The sequence below is a fragment of the Nannospalax galili genome, unplaced genomic scaffold (genome assembly GCF_000622305.1).
Source record: "Nannospalax galili isolate Female #2095 unplaced genomic scaffold, S.galili_v1.0 scaffold806, whole genome shotgun sequence".
NCBI classification, from domain to species: Eukaryota; Metazoa; Chordata; class Mammalia; order Rodentia; family Spalacidae; genus Nannospalax; species Nannospalax galili.
In genome coordinates this window covers 789,439-805,205 of record NW_008355419.1, presented here as the reverse complement: position 1 = coordinate 805,205, position 15,767 = coordinate 789,439, and the positions used below count along the sequence as shown (strand labels likewise).

Sequence of the window (15,767 nt, the reverse complement as noted above, 5' to 3'; positions counted from 1 at the left end):
GGGAATGAGGTAGATAGTTATAGAGCAGGACATGCAATATCTGATGTTTTCTGGTCTCTGCATGGGCATGTGCAGCTATGTGCGTGTGCACATATACCACTCCCAGAAATGTTTTGAAAAAGAATAACTGAGAGGCTGGAGAGATGGCTCACGGGTTAAGAGCACTGACTGCTCTTGAAGAGGACCCAAGTTCGATTGCCAGCACCCACATTGCGGCTACAAGCCACCAGTTCCAGGGGACTCCAAAACCCTCTTCTGACCTCTACGGCATTGCACGACCTGGGTGCACTCACATACATGCAGGCAACACACTCATACACACAAAATCAAAAAAATAAAATGTAATTTAAAAAAATAACAGGTTTCTTTTTTAAAGTACTGGCTTCTAGTTAAATGCATTGGTTCAAAGAACAGTTCTGCATTTAATCGAGTACTCTAATCAAGATTACATGTTATGAACATGTAGCAACAAATGTGTATTCTCTAATTGTTGGACATTGTGTTGGTGTGTATGTTCATCAGAAAATGATTTTGATGTCAAATCTTCTGTTTGTCTATTCTGTGAATTGATGAAAGAAGGTGTTAATGGTCATGGATTCACCACACACACATACACATACACACATATATGTATATATATTGATGAGGGAAGGTGTTAATGGTAATGGACTCAGTTTTTCCTTTTGACACTTTGCTTCATATGTATTTTTGTTTACTTCATACATGCACACATACATACACGTGTGTATATATATGTGTGTGTGTATGTATATATGTGTTGTTTTGCATGAGGGTCTCATTATATAGCCTTGGTAGCCTAGGTGTCGATCAGTTTGGCCTCAGATTCGTAGAGAACTGCCTGCCTCTGCCTCTCAAGAGCTGGGATTGAAGGCATGCATCCCCACACCAGCCTCACTTGTTCAAGTGCTGAATATAGATGCCTGGACATTGGACATTTGCTGCTTCTGGACCTTTCTGAATAATTTATCCTTTTGTCACTACCAAAATCCCTCTCCCATATGGTGTTCTGTTGTGAAGTCCATTTCATCTGATGTGTGTGGCCAGCTCAGCCTCATGCTCACTGTCCGCATAGTAGATTTTTTTTTTTTCTTATTTGCTGTTTTTCTCATAAATTATCTTTCATACACAGCGTAGAGCTAGGTCTTGGTTTTCAAGTGTCTGCCTTTGGGGCCTGGGGATGTAACTCAATCGGTAGTGTGCCTCTTTACTATGCATAGAATAAAACCAGGCATAGTGGTACATCTATAATCCCAGCACTTGGGACGTGAAGGATGAAAAACAAGAAGTTTGGATTTGTCCTTTACTACATAGTGAGCTTGAAGCCAGCCCAAACTACCCAAAGTGCTGTGTCGTCATCCGTTCCCTCCCCCCACCCCCACCCCCACCTGGAGAAAATATTCCAACAGATGGATCTCCGAGTTTGAGGCTAGCCTCAAAACAAAAAGCGAAAGTACCTCTGCCTCTAAGTACAGGTTAGTTCACGTTCCCTCACTTATGTCCAGAAATCTCTCAAAAGTTGAAAATACAAGCAGCTGAAATGCATTGACTGCCTGGCCTGCCTCCTGTTCTCTTCACCCTGTGGTCTCGGACCAGGCTGGGGGCTTTCAGATCACTGCTACTGCCCAGCATCTCAGGAAGGTGATACCAGCTAATGCTAAGCCAGAGAAAGATTCACATTCAGACTATGAAGTTCGTTTCTAAGTTTTGCTTTCTTACTATTATAAAATGGAAAAATCCTAGGCGGAGACTATGTCCTGTAGTTACCTCTGCTGCTTAGTACTTGTAATCTGCACCCCTTTTTTTGTTCTTCTCTTTGTTTATTCCTGCCCTTTTGGGTTACTTTTGACTTGTAGCTCAGGATGATCCCACCCTCTCCACCCTCTTTTCTTTGCCTCTTCAGTGCTGGAGTTAACAAGTGTGCATCACCATACCTGGGAACAGTAGTCTGTTTCTTTCCCTTTAGACAATCTGAAGAAATTGATCTTAGGCCAGGCATGACCCCAGCACTCTGGGGTCTGCAAGAGGACTACGTTCAAGGCCAGCTTGGGTTACAAAAGAAAGATCCTGTGTCATATAATTTTTTTAAAGTTTAGTAGTTTTCCACATGTCCTCACATGTCGTTCATCTCCAGTGTATTCATTCCATCCTGAAAATACATTCTGCTTTCTCATCAGCCTGAAAACCATTCCTTAATATGATACATGAAGTGCCCTTATCCTTGGGAGATGTGCTCCAGACTCCTTTGTGGCACCCTAAATTGTTGATAGTGCCAGTCCGTGTGCGTAATGTATTTCTGGTGTGTGTCTACAATGAAGCTAATTGTTAAAGTAGTCACAGGAAGACATTAACAACAATAGCTAGTAAGAAGATAATACAGTTATAGCAGTACACTGTGATAAATATTGTTCATTTAATCTTTTTGTTTCTGGAACTTTCTATATAACATTGTCAGCCAAGGTTTCCATGGGTAGCTGAAGCCAGACGGGGCTGCTGTGGGTTAGGGTAGGCTGCTGAGAAGTCTTCATTTCTTTGAAAAGGTCTGTTGGACTTTTTTTTTCTTTTGAGACAGGGTCTCCCTGTAGCCCCAGCTGTCCTGGAACTCACTATGTAGACCAGGCTGGCCTTGAACTCACAGAGATCCACCTGCCTCTGCCTCCCGAGTGCTGAGATTAAAGGCGTGCGCTACCATGCCCGGCTGATTGACCTTTATTTTTATTTATTTATTTATTTTTTGTTGTATGTGTGTACACGATGTTGGAGGAGGGTATGCATGCTGCAGAGGTCAAAGGACAATTCTGGAGTCCGTTGTTCTATGTTTTTGGTTTTAACCTGGAACTTGCTATGTAGACGAGGCCTCAGTCTCACAGAGATCCACTTGCCTCTGCCTCCTGAGTTCTGGGATTAAGGATGTGTGCCACCACACCTGGCTCTCATTCTATCTTAACATGGGTTCTAGAGATCAAACTCAGGTTGTCAAGTGTCTTTACCAGCTGACCATCTAGCTGGTACTTGATCTGTGTGTGTGTGTGTGTGTGTGTGTGTACCGTGACACATGTATGGAGGTTAAAGGACAATTTGTGAGAAGTTACTTCTCTCCTTCCATCCTGTGGGCCCTGGGAATCGAACTCAGGTTGTCAGGCTGGGCAGCATGCCCCATACACACTGATCCATCTTACTGGAGCCCTTGACTTTTATTCTTGGAGGATATTTTTCCTGGCTATATAGAAATCTGGGTAGACTTTCTACTTTTTGAAAAAGATGTATCTTTGACTTTAAGCGGTTTGACGTTCCTGGGTATGTGACTTTCTTTGTTATTCATGGTGCTTTGACAATTGGAAGCCATAAATTTTATCTTTTGATAAATTGGTAGAATCTGGGCCATGTCTTCAAATACTGTGGTTTCTGTACCTTGGGTGTGAATGGGCATTCTTCAGTCTCTACTTCTCAGCGTGGTTCTGTTTATATTCGAGCATAGTTATTTCTGTCATCACCAGCAGACAACAGCTTTTCTTCCTGCCAGTCTGGTAATTGCCAGCATTTAAGAGAGGCTCACCTGAGAAGAGGTGCAAGAACCCAAATTATGCTGGCGATCTCTGGAAGGACGGCCAGCAAGGCTTTTGTATCAACTGTCTCTGAATCCATTTTTTGGTTTTTTTTTTAATTTTATTTTTATTTTATGTATATGAGTGTATTTTCTGCGTGTATGTGAGTATACCCATATCATACAATGCCAGAGGAGGTCAGAAGAAGGTGTCAGATTCCTTGGAACTGGAGTTAAGGACAGTTATTAGCTGCCATGTGGGTGCTGGTCATCAAACCCAGGTCCTCTGCAAGAGCAGTCAGTGTTCTTAACCGCTGAGCTATCTCTCAAGCCCATTTGTTTTCATTTTTAAACTTTTTTTCCAGGGACTGGAGAGATGGCTCAGCAGTTCAGAGCACTGGCTACTCTTGCAGAGGTCTGATTTCTCAGCATCCACATGGGGGCTGGCAACTGCCCTCAATTCCAGTTCCAGGGGATCTGACACCCACTGTTGACCTCTGAGAGCATTGCACACATGGTGGCTAACAGCCACCACGTAACCTCCAGTTCCAGGGGATCCAGCGCCCTCTTCTGATACCTCTGTGGGCATTGTATGACACAGTTGCACTTACATGTAGGTAATACACTCATATACATAAAATAAAAATAAATTTTTTAAAAAATGTAGGGCTCTTTTGGAGTCATCAGCACTTCTCAGGAATGTTCTCATTAGAGGCCTTGGCAACCATTCAGCAGTCTATTGGCAGTCAACTCAGGAACAGGCTACTGAGTGTCAGTTGTGTATTCTGTTAGTCCCAGACAGGAGCTTCCCCTGTAGAGTGTGCCTCCTAGACTTGGAAACTTAACAGAACTGTAGAGACTGTCTTAGAGAGTAAGGAAGCCCTGGAAGTTTGGTGCACTAGGTTCATGGTAACTAGGAGAAAGTGTTCACTATTACTGCTTTAAATATTACAGAGACAGAATGCACGTTCCAGATTCCAGATTGTTGGAAATTGTTATAGAGGCAACAGATATATAAAACACACGTTACCTGAAAAATTATTAATGGACTGAAAACTCATCTGACGACACTAGAACTCAGACACAAATTATTCTCAGTGTTGATCCCTATGGCTGATTAAGAGAGAATGGATACCTGGGCTCAAGAGTTGCTTCTCTGAGACTTGAGTTCAGGGCCTTTTGCTGGAGTCTTTTGGTCAAGAGTGCTGCTGCATCGTGGCCCCTGATGAAGCATGGCATTGCTGTTCGGTATTGGAACCTGGTGGGGTGGCTGAAGCCATCAAATCCCTGGAATTTGCAGCTGGGCAGTTACTTCTCTGGCCCCTGTCTCAGCATCCCACTTCTGTTGACTTGTCACAGTCAACCTGGAGCTCAGCCTGTGCCTGTCCTCCTCATCCTTCCATGTCACTCACTCCTGTAGAGGGAAGTGGCATTTTCAGGGGTGGCCGCCAGCAAGTGCTTGGCCACAGCATCCATGCTGAACCCAGGAGTTGCTGGGAAATTCTCAGTCTCTGTCTCCTTTTGCGTAATCTTGTATAACCTTCTACAGCTGCTCCTTTGCTTAGCAGACTTCCCTTCTCTTCTCTGGCAGTTCCTGACTTCGGATCATCAATCTACTTCACTATCAACTCCCTTTTCCTTTTTCTAAATTTTATTTACTTTCATTTTATGAGTATGAGTGTATTGCCTGTGTGTGTGTAAGTACCCCTGTGTCATGCAATGCCCAAGGAGGTCAGAGGGGGTGTCAGAGTTCCCTGGAACTGGAGTTATGGGTTATTACTAGGCACTGTGTGGGTGCTGGGAATAGAGCCCCAGTCCTCTGCAAGAGCAGTCTCTTAACCGCTGACCCATCTCTCTAAGCCGCCCCCCTCCTTTTCTTTGCTTTTCCTTTTTTTTTCCTTTTGGTCTTTCTAAAGCAGGGTCTCCCTGTAGCCCCAGCTGTCCTGAAACTCAGTATGTAGACCAGGCTGGCCTTGAACTCACAGAGATTCACCTGCCTCTGCCTCAAAAGTGCTGGGACTACAGGCATGCGCCACCATGCCCAGCTGACCCCCTCCCCCCCTTTTTTTTGAAACATTTCATTTTTATTTATGTGTGTGAATGTATTGCCTGCATGTATGTAAGTGTACCCATGTTATGCAGTGCCTGTGGAGGTCAGAAGAGGGCATTGGAGCCCCTGAAACTGGAGTTAAGGTTGGTTGTTAGCTGCCATGTGGGTGGTGGGAATTGAACCAGGGTCCTTTACAAGAACAGCCAGTGCTGTTAACCACTGAGCCATCTCTTCAGCTCCTCCCTTTTCCTTTTCTCTGACTTTTTGAAGCAAGTGTCCACAATTTACCTGTTCTCCAGCTTTCCTGTTCCCCTAGGATGAGGCCAGTGGCTTTTCTTCCAATTCTACATTGACAGTTGATTCCTGCTCTCAAAATGAAACTTGTACAGATTTTTAGCTTTGTTCCTGGGCTGAACTGGGTACAATATAGATGTTCCTTTACCATCTAACTTCAGCAGTGGCAAGTACGGCTCCCTTTTCCCCATGGTGCAGGTTGGGAAGCTAAAACCGTCTTTGTTGGATTCATTTTGGAAGTTTGTAGTTTTCAACTAAAATCACATTCAGAATTGCAGCGCTGATCTTTGTGCATGAGTGTTACACTGGTACATAAGCCGAGGAACTTATTCATGCTATAAAAGCACCATATTAATGAGCTATACTCCCAGCACATTTGTGTGTATTTTGGAAGCTCTAACTGGTAAGTTACCAAGAGAAACACCAGCAGTGTCTGGTGCTTCCGTGTCCACACCTGCACAGCCGCTACTCTGTTCCTGTTGACACTTTCATATGCCTGTATCTGGGGCCATATCAGCTTTTGTGAATTCAAATCCCACATGGAACTTGATTCGCTCTAATTGACTGAGGCCTACTAGCCTGGGGACTGGTGTTCCAGTCCTTTGAACAGTTCTGTGCTGTGGCTTACCTTCTTTCTGGTCTCTGGTTCCTGGTGTTGGAAGCCTGAAGGTATGTGCTGTATTGCTGTTTTGAGACCTGCATGTGGTGGGACCACTGCTGTTGGAGTTGGTGCTTCTTTCACACACATACAATTAAATGTTTTTGCAATCACTTAAATCTCTTGAAAATTGTAGTGCTGCTGTGACCCACAAAAAAGTCTTGTTAGGGCCAGTCTGGCACATGCCCTGAGCAGTGTCCAGTTTGATGACCCTTAACAAAATAATGCTGATTATTAGTACAAACTCATAATAATGTGGAGATCACAGAATTGAGGGTTTGTTTTGGCTTTCTTATGTTTGAAATGGGATTTTTCTTTTTTTACTGTGCCCCACTCTGTCCACAGCTTCTGAGTATAGGCAGGAGCACAGCTGTGTCCATGCAGACTGCACATCGTAGCCCTTGGGAAAGCCAGCCCGCTCACCTGTGTTCAGAGAGCCAGCCTCCTGGACAGTCCCAGTCTTCTTGTCGTAGGGCTGGTTAACCAGCTCATCTTTCCCTGTTCCCCATGATTGTCCTTCTGTGGCCTGAAGTCCTTTCTGCCCGGATTCCATGAGTTCTGGTCCGTCTTCCTCCTGCCTCTGGCTGAGCCACCTACTTAGAAACAGCGGCTCGGGAGTCTAGAGGACTTTCCTGTCTCCTGTCCTCTCATGAGGCCCCTCACTCTGATGTCTCATGTTTTATCACAGTAGTTCCTAATGTACCTTTTGAAGTTACTGTTCCTCTTCCCTGGGCTGTGAACTCTAAGTGAAAAGTTTCCTTTCTGCAAGACTGTTCCAGATGTCCACAGCTGCCCACCAGGCCCTAGACTCTTTCACTGAGTGAGTGAACAGGCAAATGAGGAGAGGAACTGGAACCTCTGCCTTCATATTTCTGCACAGGAAAGTAGATGGAAGAGTCAGGTGTTTCCTAGGCACCGCTTGCTGTTCTCTGTTGTGCAGGATGTGGATCTGGGTGATGTGTCCCATAGTCTTAATGTGGGTTCTCCCTGGTTGGAATCTCACCCACACTATGAGAATAAGACAGAGTTCTGTTCCAACTCAGAGAAGTTCCATTACCGTAGTTTTTAACACTGAAAAGAGCATAGGGTCAGGGCTTGTAGATCTGGGTCCTCATTTGGGTCTGCTCTTTATCAGGTTATCTATCCTGCTGCCGGTTCCTGGATGACAATCAGATCGTCACCAGCTCTGGAGACACCACGTGGTAAGTACCTGACAAGGCAGGCAGTGAGGACTGAGACCCACTGTTCTCGTTCACATCAGTAGGATGAGACATGCAAGCTAGATGGTTCTTGGTGTTCATTAGATCATCTTTAATTTGAAATGGACTGGAGGTTTAAACACAAAGTAGCAATAAGTAATTCATTGTACTGTCTGTCGATGTACGAAGTTTGGTTTTGAACAGTTTAGGCTGCAGTTGCATACTCAATATCTGCTTTTCTTTGCCTTTCTCCACTTTTATTCAGCCAGACGGTGTTCTGTAGCCCATGGAGTAGGAGAGTCTTCTGTGCTTGTCTCATGCCATCTCATTCTGAGCACGGATACAGCTTCAAACTCAACTTTATCAAACAGAGTTTTTATTTATGAGTAGGTGGAAGCCTGCTTAAGTAAACTCTGAAAATTTTCCATTTCTTCCTTAATGAAATGACCAGATAGTTATTTTAGGAGAGCTGTTTTAGATACAGCAGGGCCACTGCACACATGAACCCACAGTGCTTATGACAGCATGCACAAGACCTGCTCGAGCTCAAGCCAGACAAAGTCCTGGCATGGAATGGGGAGGCGGGAAGAGGCCAAAGCCCTGCTGAGGAACCATTGAGAGTCATTTCTTTAAGGGTGTGATGCTGAGTAGGTTTACCAGGCCCCACCCTAGAGCATTTGGGGAATAGAAACTGGACTTAATAGGCTTTTTTTAAAAAATCCCAAAGCCACCTTAACGTAGTGGCACACACCTCTAATCCCAGTACCCAGGAAGCAGAGGCAGGAGGATATCTGTGAGTTCAAGGCCAGCCTGGTCTACATAGCGAGTTCCAGGCCAGCTGGAGGTACAGGGAGACCCTGTCTCAAAAAGACCCCACCCCCCCAAAAAAAAAACCCAAAAGCCCACAATAATAGTAGAGGACATGAAGTGGGGGGGTGTCCTGAATATGATCAAAATACCTTACATGAATTTCTCAAGGTGTGGGGAGGGGCATTCCAGTTCCCCTTATGTGTTGTGTGTGAATGTGTTGTGGCTTGCAGCTATAGCTGCTAGGGCTGTGGCACAGCCATGCAGTCATGTTGACTATCTTCATATGTCAATTTGCCACACCTGGGAAGAGGGAACCTCAATTAAGGTGTTTCTGCCATTAAACTGCCCTATGGAGGCATTTTCTTAACTGCTAATTGAAGTGGGAGGGCCCAGCCCATTAAAGCAAGTCAAGCACAGGCCAAAGGAGAAGCAAGCCAATAAGCAGCGTTTCTCCACAGTCTCTGCTCCAGCTTCTGCCTCCAGGTTCCTGATTTGAGTTCCTGCCCTGGTTTCTCTCAGTGATGAACTCTGATAAACCAAATAAACCTTCCCCCTCACATTGGTTTTCATCTGTGCTTACCATAGCAGTAGAAAGCTAATTAATTAGAACGGCAGTCCATGTCTGATGAGGGCAGGGCCTCTGAGATGTGGGCTGTTACTGGCTTCAGCAGCAGCAGTTTGTAGTGTCACAGTGTCTTGGGTTGTATGAATTTCATAGTCACAAAATCTGCAGTCCAGATCATCATCTGTACTGGGAAGACTTCCTCTGTCAGGAGGTGTTTCTGAAATGCTTTCATGTATTGATCATTTTCTTGGATGAGATGAGAGTCCCTATGCATTATGTTGAAATTGGTTCATTGATTTGTGTTGCTAGGCCAAACCAGGCTTTCCGGGTTGATGAGAACTGGCAGTTTATAGTACCGTTGCTTTCTGCAGATTGTAGACAGAAGTACACACAGCCAGTGCCTTCAGTGCCAACTCCTGCCCTTTGCAGTGCTGTTGGTGTCTCACCTTTTCAGCATCCATGTGCATCCATGAAGATCATCTCTGGTCTCTGGTTATAACCCCAAGGAAGGGGAGTTAGGGCATCAGAATTGCTTTGAGCCATTTGTTTACCTGGCATTGCCCCCTAGTGTCTGGGGGGGACACAGGGACTAACACAAGTGAAACTGTCCTCTCACTTTTTAGGCCATAGCTCTTCCTGTTGCTCCCACAGACTATCCATGAATCTGAATGTGTGACCTAGCCTTTTATGTCCTGCTTTGAAAGGCCACACAGAACGTAGGTCCCTTTCGCTGGTATGAGGTGACCTGGAAACCAATGTTCTAGGCCTAGTCCATACATTTATCCACACAGTTAGGTTTATTTTCTTTGCTTCATTGCTCCTAAACAAAGTTGTATTGCAGAATTAAATGTGTCTTCAAAATGACACAGAGGTCTTCTGTGGTCCTGGGTAGTTCAAAGAATAGTGTTTTAGGTGGCCTGTGGTCCAAGATGTGAGGCTGACCTGTTTGTCATTTGCCCCTGCTCCAGTGCCCTGTGGGACATTGAAACAGGCCAGCAGACAACCACGTTTACTGGACACACTGGAGATGTCATGAGTCTGTCTCTCGCTCCCGACACCAGACTGTTTGTTTCTGGTGCTTGTGATGCTTCAGCCAAGCTCTGGGATGTCCGAGAAGGGATGTGCCGGCAGACCTTCACAGGCCACGAGTCTGACATCAATGCCATCTGTGTGAGTTTATATTCTACTTATCAGATCTTCCTTTAATAATTTTTAAAATATTTACTCTTTTTGGGAGGGGATCTTTTTTGAGACAGGGTCTCCCTGTAGCCCCAGCTGGCCTGGAATTCACTGTGTAGACCAGGCTGGCCTCTGTCTCCAAGCACTGGGATTAAAGGTGTGCACCACCACACCCAGCCTTACTTTATTTTTTAAATTGTGTGTATGTACATGTGAGTGCAGGTACCCTTGAAGTTCAGAAGTGGGCATCAGGTTCCCTGGAGCAACAGTTACAGGTTGTAGCTACCTAATGTGAGTGCTAGGAACCAAACACAGTTCTCTGCAAAAGCAGTGTTCTCTTTTTACTGCTGAGCCATGTATTTGCCCTCTTCCAGCTAGGGGCATGGTGGAGTCAGAACCTGCTTCCTCACCAGCACCTGTCCATACAGTGTTTTTGCTGCTGGCCTCATGAGTTAGTCTGGAGTGATGAGTCTGATTGGCTGGGGCAGCAATTTGCCTCTCAAGTTTCCTAATAATTTGTGGCCAGGGAGCAGAAGCCCTCAATGGCTCACTGCTTCAGTGGACTGAAATCTACCCTGGGGGAGGGTGACAGCTGCAGTCCACAAGCTCCAAGTCGGGGTTCCCTAGTTCACACCCCATCTAGCTCCATAAGGCCAGTTCTTGATCCTTTTTTTTTTTTTTTTTTTTTTTCTTTTTGTCTGAAACGGGGTCTTCCTATAGCCCCAGATGTCCTGGCACTTGCTATGTAGACCAGATGGCCTCAAATTCACAGAGATCTGCCAACTTCTGCCTCCTTGATGCTGGGACTAAAGGCGTGCACCACCATGCCTGACTCCAACCCTTGTTCTTGGTGGAGCCCAGAGCTGTTCTCCTTTCCCACAGCAGCCAAGCCACTAATGATTGCATTTATATTACTTCTTTTTAAGCATTTTTGTGTGGCCTGGAACTCCATATGTAGTTCAGGTTGACCTTGAACTCACTGTGGTCTTGATGTCTTCGTTTGTACCTATCTATATACTCCCTACTATGCTGTGATTACAGGCAGAAACCATCACATCCATACACGCACGCACTTGTACACACACGTACACACATACACACACGTCCTGGGGCTAGAGATTGGATCCAGAGTGTTTCACATTCCAGGTACGTATTCTGCCACCTGATGTGTCCCCAGCCCTAACACAGATGTCTTGATTTCCCTTTTCTTTCTAGTTCTTTCCCAATGGCAATGCCTTTGCCACTGGCTCAGACGATGCTACCTGCAGGCTGTTTGATCTCCGTGCAGACCAGGAGCTCATGACCTACTCCCATGACAACATAATCTGTGGGATCACATCTGTCTCCTTCTCCAAGAGTGGACGCCTCCTCCTTGCTGGGTATGACGACTTCAACTGCAACGTCTGGGATGCACTCAAAGCTGACCGGGCAGGTAGGTGACCACAAGGCTTCTGTGTTCTTGGACATTAAATAGTTCTTTGTGAGGAAATAAAACCCATGTGAACTGAAATGTGTAGGTCTGTGTCGGCTCAGCTGTGGCATTGCTCAGCAGGGGTGACAGAAGCCACATAGCTGGGCTCCAGCCCTTTAGAGAGTTAACCCCAAGAGAACCGAAAGCTCTTCCTGTGAGGAGAAAGCAGGAGATTCTGGCACCAGAAATCACTGAGCTCAGGGTTGAAATTTGCCTTTTTGTGTGTGAATTTTGAGATAGAGTCTTACTGAGTGGCCCTAGCCTGATGCTCACTATGTAGAGCAGAATGTCCTTGAATTTAACAGTCATCCTGCCTTGGCCTCAGTTTGCTGCCTCTTATGCCATCACAGCTAACTCAATGCCAGTTCCATCTTCAGGTTTCTGAGCCTCTGCAGCTCTGCCATCTGATACAGTGCCATGCCCATCCCTCTCTATAGGCCTGTCGAACAGTGTGCTAGTAATGGTTGAAGTCTGAATCTTACACATCATAAGCAGGTGTGTTGTAGTTGAGGATGTTAAAACACAAGCTGGACAAAAGAGGCAACTGTCTTTGTTTTTAAACAAAGTGAACTTGGACTGGCCTTAAGCTTGTGGTCCTCCTTCCTCTGCCTCCTTTTCTTTTTTTTTTTTTTTTTTTTTGCTTTTTTATTTATTTTTTTAAATGTGTATGTGTGTGTTGCCAGCATGTAGGTAAGTGCACCTGTGTCGTGCAATGCCCCCGGAGGACAGAAAAGGCTGTTGGATCCTCTGGAACTGGAGTTACAGTTGTTAGCTGCCATGTGGGTGCTGGGATTCGAACTTGGGTCCTCTGCAAGAACAACCAGTGTTCTTAACTGCTGATCCATCTCTCCAGCCCCCTTCCTCTGCCTCTTTAAGACCAGAATTATCAGCATGAGCTGCCATGCTCAGCTAGGAGAACTTATTATTAAAGTAGACATTTGGGGGCTGGGCATGGTGGCGCATATATTTAATCCCAGCATGAGATTGAGGCCAGTCTGGTCTATGTAGAAAGTTCCAGGCCAGCTGATGCTACAGGGAGACACTGTCTCGAAATAAATTTAAAATAGACATTTGGGTACTTGAATCTGAAGAATGTTGACATGCTTAAAATTTTTCAGCAAGTCTGTTTGGGAGGATGGAAGAGGGTGGCATATCTCTGAGTTTTGTGGGCTTTACTATGGCTTTCTCTACCCTGTTAGGCTGCTGAATTAGAGCCATTTCTAGCTTAGTGTCTTTGTGGCCCAGGGAAGTTTAGCCTCACCTCTACAGAGCCCTCCTGGTACTCAGCTGGGACACCAGTAGCAGCAGGAGCGGGAGCTGTCTCTAACCTTCAAACCCCTCTGTGGTAGGAGTATTTTGGCCAGTGGTTGAGCCAAGGCTGTGGGGAGTGTCAGCAAGTGGTGTGTCACTGTGTGACAACTCCATGATCTCTGCAGCCTTCACAGCTATGCTACACTGTGCTGGGCTCTAGGCTCTGTGTACTCAGGTGGTCAACTGCATTGAGATAAGGTGTTTGGATTTTTAACTCATTTTTGGGTTTGTAGCTTGTTCTCCACTGTTTAAGCTTCTTCAGCTGGTTACTTTGCCACTCATGTGTGTCCTTGTTCTCCTTTTGTGCATATTTGTATTTCCTATAGGTGTGCCCATGTTCTTGTTTGAGAACAGCAAGTTACAGTTGCTCTCTTAATAAAACTGGCCATGGACCTAAGGATGATATCCACTGGACAAAACTGTCCCCTCCTGGGGTCCTTCCCTTGCCCTCTTAGGGATTGACCATGGGGGAGTCTTGAGTCTTGTCTCAAAATGATAGACAACCCTTGTCAGAACATCATATGCAGGTGAGACGCTTCTGGGCTTTAGTGACTACTGTTTTTGTTTCCAGGTGTCCTAGCTGGACACGACAACCGTGTCAGCTGCTTGGGGGTGACTGATGATGGCATGGCTGTGGCAACAGGGTCCTGGGACAGCTTCCTCAAGATCTGGAACTAAGGCCAGTAGGTAATGGAGTAGCCCTAATGCCCTTCCTTGAGTGGAGCCGAACATACTTCTCAGTGCATGAAGTTCTCTGGAGGCATGGTTCTGGGTTAACACGGATGTGGTGTTGGTCTGGAATTGTAGCAGTCCCAAAGTGATGGCCTTCAGCGGGGAGCTGTGGGAAGAGCGGTGGGCAGACTACAGGTCTGAGCTCAGATTCTGTTTCTTACGCACTGACCAGATTCTGTTCACAGCAGCAGGTGGATGCCATCGTGACTGGAAGACCATTCCAACCTTGAAGCGTTACAGCGATAGCATATCCTATCCAACCGTACTAACGTGGACACCCACACCTCCCCTCAGAACTTCTAAAGGGCAAGATCTTTTTTTCTTCACTTACTGCTGAAACCAAGAGCACAATCCCCACTAAGAGAAGGCTCTATGCTGTAACTGAGCAGACTGTGCATTCCTCCCGGGGCCACTGTCTTTGTTTTCTTTTTTGTCTTGGATGAATCTTAAAAGGAAATACCACAATAAAAATGTTAACCAGAAGGTACCCTGAGTGTGACTGAGACAGATACGCCTCTTCACCAGTTCACTTGAATTTAGACCAGTGATCCTGGTTTGTGGCATTCATGCAAACCAAGATGGGGACTTTGTTATCTTGTAGTTGTTTCTAAATATCAAGTCGTTGGTAGCCGGGTTTTGGAAGCATTCTCACATTTCCTTCTTAAATATATTCCTTCATGTTCAGTAGTTAACAGAACCAGAGCAAATGGCAGTCTGACCTGTCAGTGACTCAGTTCCGTCCCTGGCTCTTTATTTTTGTCTCATGTCACAGATAACTGTTGCACACAAACATGGCATAGTAGAAGAGGAAAATTCAGAAGCGAAGTAGCCAAGCACATGTTGTGATGGCCACCAGTGCTTGGTTAGAGTCCTTCCCCTTTGCTGAGCAGTGAACTCACACCTGGCATCCATCCCTTCTGACCTGTCCTCCCACCACCTAGTTTCTGCTCTTACCTTGGGTTTCCTGTGAAGCTGAAGGGAAGTTTGTAGTCATGTGACACTGGCCGTCCACCCTGCCGTCAGGGGCTTGTTTTCCAGAGATGCCTGTCCTGTGCTTGGATAGTCAGTTGGTTATTTGTGTATGAAACAATGTACAAATCAATGTTTTGAAAATAATGATCTCAAACTTTCTAAGTTAAATTTTAAACAATTTGATTGTTTGCCATATTGGGTGGGTTTACTCTTAGAATCGCATGCTGTAGAAATGCTCTAAAGTGCACATAGGACTCAGTCCTTAGATGTTCTTTTTCTTTTAAGAAATAACCTCTTAAAGTTGTAACCGTGGCGGCTCTGTCCATTACTGTTGCTACTCTGCACATATATCGGAAGCAGCAAGCGCTCTACACGCTTGAATAGTGGGATAAGTCAGTTTTCTTTACTTTAAAGACAAACAAAACAGTCCTGTTGGGAATGATCGCTGTTGGAATCCGGTTGGGGGAGCCGCCTGCTGCCTCTTGGCCACTTTCTAGACGCCTGCCTCCATGAACAGCCTTTTGCGTCTGAGGCAGACCCTTTTTACACCATGCAGATCTTTGTGGTTTTCATCTCGAGCCATGTTCAGCAGCAGCATTTGGACAGCAGTGTTCTATGGGCCCCCAACCCCATATCCTGCACCCCCCACCCTCACCTTTCCACCCCCCATCCCTGTAACCTGCACCCCTCATGCAGCAGTAGTGGCTTCGCCATCCTGTTTTCAGCAGCGTCCTGTACAAAACTGTGCTGTGACTGTGCGGTAGGCCTGGACCTGGCAAAGAGAACACAGCGAAGCCCCTTCTCTGTCCACCAAACGACTCTGTAGAGCTCTGCACCTGTGCCCTTCTCACCTTTTGTATTTAATTTTGAAGTCCGTGTACTGCAAGGGGGCTGGATGCAAGGTAGATACCATATTAAACTGTACTGTTATTTAAGATGTAATAAAGCAGTTTGACATGAGGGA

General features: G+C 45.7%; 1 protein-coding gene across 7 annotated transcripts in view; it reads left to right on the top strand.

Annotated features, from left to right (window-relative positions):
• Gnb1 (G protein subunit beta 1) overlaps nt 1–15,767 on the top strand; it is an 85,669-nt gene extending 69,902 nt beyond the window's left edge. For 2 of the 7 annotated variants that reach the window (XM_008852624.1, XM_029555878.1), the window contains exons 8-12: nt 7,700–7,766; nt 10,107–10,308; nt 11,533–11,749; nt 13,671–13,786; nt 14,020–15,767. In XM_008852624.1, the coding sequence (XP_008850846.1) occupies nt 7,700–7,766; nt 10,107–10,308; nt 11,533–11,749; nt 13,671–13,777 (593 nt within the window). In that variant the 3' untranslated portion in view covers nt 13,778–13,786; nt 14,020–15,767. Of the gene's footprint in view, nt 1–7,699; nt 7,767–10,106; nt 10,309–11,532; nt 11,750–13,670; nt 13,787–14,003 lie in introns of all 7 variants that reach the window. The other 5 variants (XM_017803047.1, XM_017803048.1, XM_029555881.1 and 2 more) reach the window with 5 other exon arrangements.